The sequence below is a fragment of the Procambarus clarkii genome, chromosome 67 (genome assembly GCF_040958095.1).
Source record: "Procambarus clarkii isolate CNS0578487 chromosome 67, FALCON_Pclarkii_2.0, whole genome shotgun sequence".
Taxonomy (NCBI): Eukaryota; Metazoa; Arthropoda; class Malacostraca; order Decapoda; family Cambaridae; genus Procambarus; species Procambarus clarkii.
The window spans coordinates 27,825,123-27,826,700 of NC_091216.1; the positions used below are offsets into that span (position 1 = coordinate 27,825,123).

Here is a 1,578-nt window from a genome sequence, read left to right on the forward strand (position 1 = left end):
GTATTACCATTTCAAAAAAAGTCTTGAACTTTGGAAGGTCCGAGTTCAAACCCCCGATGATCCCAGATCATTAAATTAAACTAAGTTTGAAATACGTTGTCCAGAGTATAATTCGTTTTAGTGAATTATAGCATGTGGTTTAAACATCAAAATGACGAATACAATAGGATAGGAAGATATAAATACGTGACTGGAGTCATTGCTCCTTAAAAGTAACTGTGCCACCCTAGATGGTAATCTGTGACCCCCTAGATGTCAATCTGTGGCCCCTAGATATCAATCTGTGGCACCTAGATATCAATCTGTGGCACCTAGATATCAATCTGTGGCACCTAGATATCAATCTGTGGCCCCTGGATATCAATCTGTGGCCCCTAGATATCAATCTGTGGCCCCTAGATATCAATCTGTGGCCCCTAGATATCAATCTGTGGCCCCTAGATATCAATCTGTGGCCCCTGGATATCAATCTGTGGCTCATAGATATCAATCTGTGGCACCTAGATATCAATCTGTGGCCCCTAGATATCAATCTGTGGCTCATAGATATCAATCTGTGGCCCCTAGATATCAATCTGTGGCCCCTAGATATCAATCTGTGGCCCCTAGATATCAATCTGTGGCCCCTGGATATCAATCTGTGGCTCATAGATATCAATCTGTGGCACCTAGATATCAATCTGTGGCCCCTAGATATCAATCTGTGGCCCCTAGATATCAATCTGTGGCCCCTAGATATCAATCTGTGGCCCCTAGATATCAATCTGTGGCCCCTGGATATCAATCTGTGGCTCATAGATATCAATCTGTGGCACCTAGATATCAATCTGTGGCCCCTACATAGTAATCTGTGGCATCTGGACAATAATGTGCCAAATCGTTTTGCAGCAGACAAGCTTATGTCACCGGTATGGTGTTGGGTGGCGTGTGCTTAGAGTCCAACCCAAGCGGGTTAATGATCAACTATAATCGGTCTTTATAATGAACCAAGACCAACTATAATCAGTCTTTATAATGAACCAAGACCAACTATAATCAGTCTTTATAATGAACCAAGACCAACTATAATCAGTCTTTATAATGAACCAAGACCAACTATAACCAGTCTGTATAATGAACCAAGACCAACTATAATCAGTCTTAATAATGAACCAACACCAACTATAATCAGTCTTAATAATGAGCCAAGACCAACTATAATCAGTCTTAATAATGAACCAACACCAACTATAATCAGTCTTAATATTGAACCAAGATCAACTATAATCAGTCTTTATAATGAACCAAGACCAACTATAATCAGTCTTTATAATGAACCAAGATCAACTATAATCAGTCTTTATAATGAACCAAGACCAACTATAATCAGTCTTTATAATGAACCAAGATCAACTATAATCAGTCTTTATAATGAACCAAGACCAACTATAATCAGTCTTTATAATGAACCAAGACCAACTATAATCAGTCTTTATAATGAACCAAGACCAACTATAATCAGTCTTTATAATGAACCAAGACCAACTATAATCAGTCTTTATAATGAACCAAGATCAACTATAATCAGTCTTCATAATG

The 1,578-nt window shown here is 38.4% G+C and overlaps 1 protein-coding gene across 1 annotated transcript in view; it reads left to right on the forward strand.

Moving 5' to 3' along the window:
- Positions 1-910: 910 nt before the first annotated feature.
- LOC123747967 (uncharacterized protein FLJ40521-like) overlaps positions 911-1,578 on the forward strand; it is a 1,939-nt gene continuing 1,271 nt past the window's right edge. Inside the window, exons 1-2 of the mRNA XM_045730174.2 lie at positions 911-951; positions 1,073-1,578. The exon at positions 1,073-1,578 is cut by the window's right edge and continues 1,271 nt beyond it. Of these exons, the coding sequence (XP_045586130.2) occupies positions 911-951; positions 1,073-1,578 (547 nt within the window). The remainder of the gene's footprint in view (positions 952-1,072) is intronic.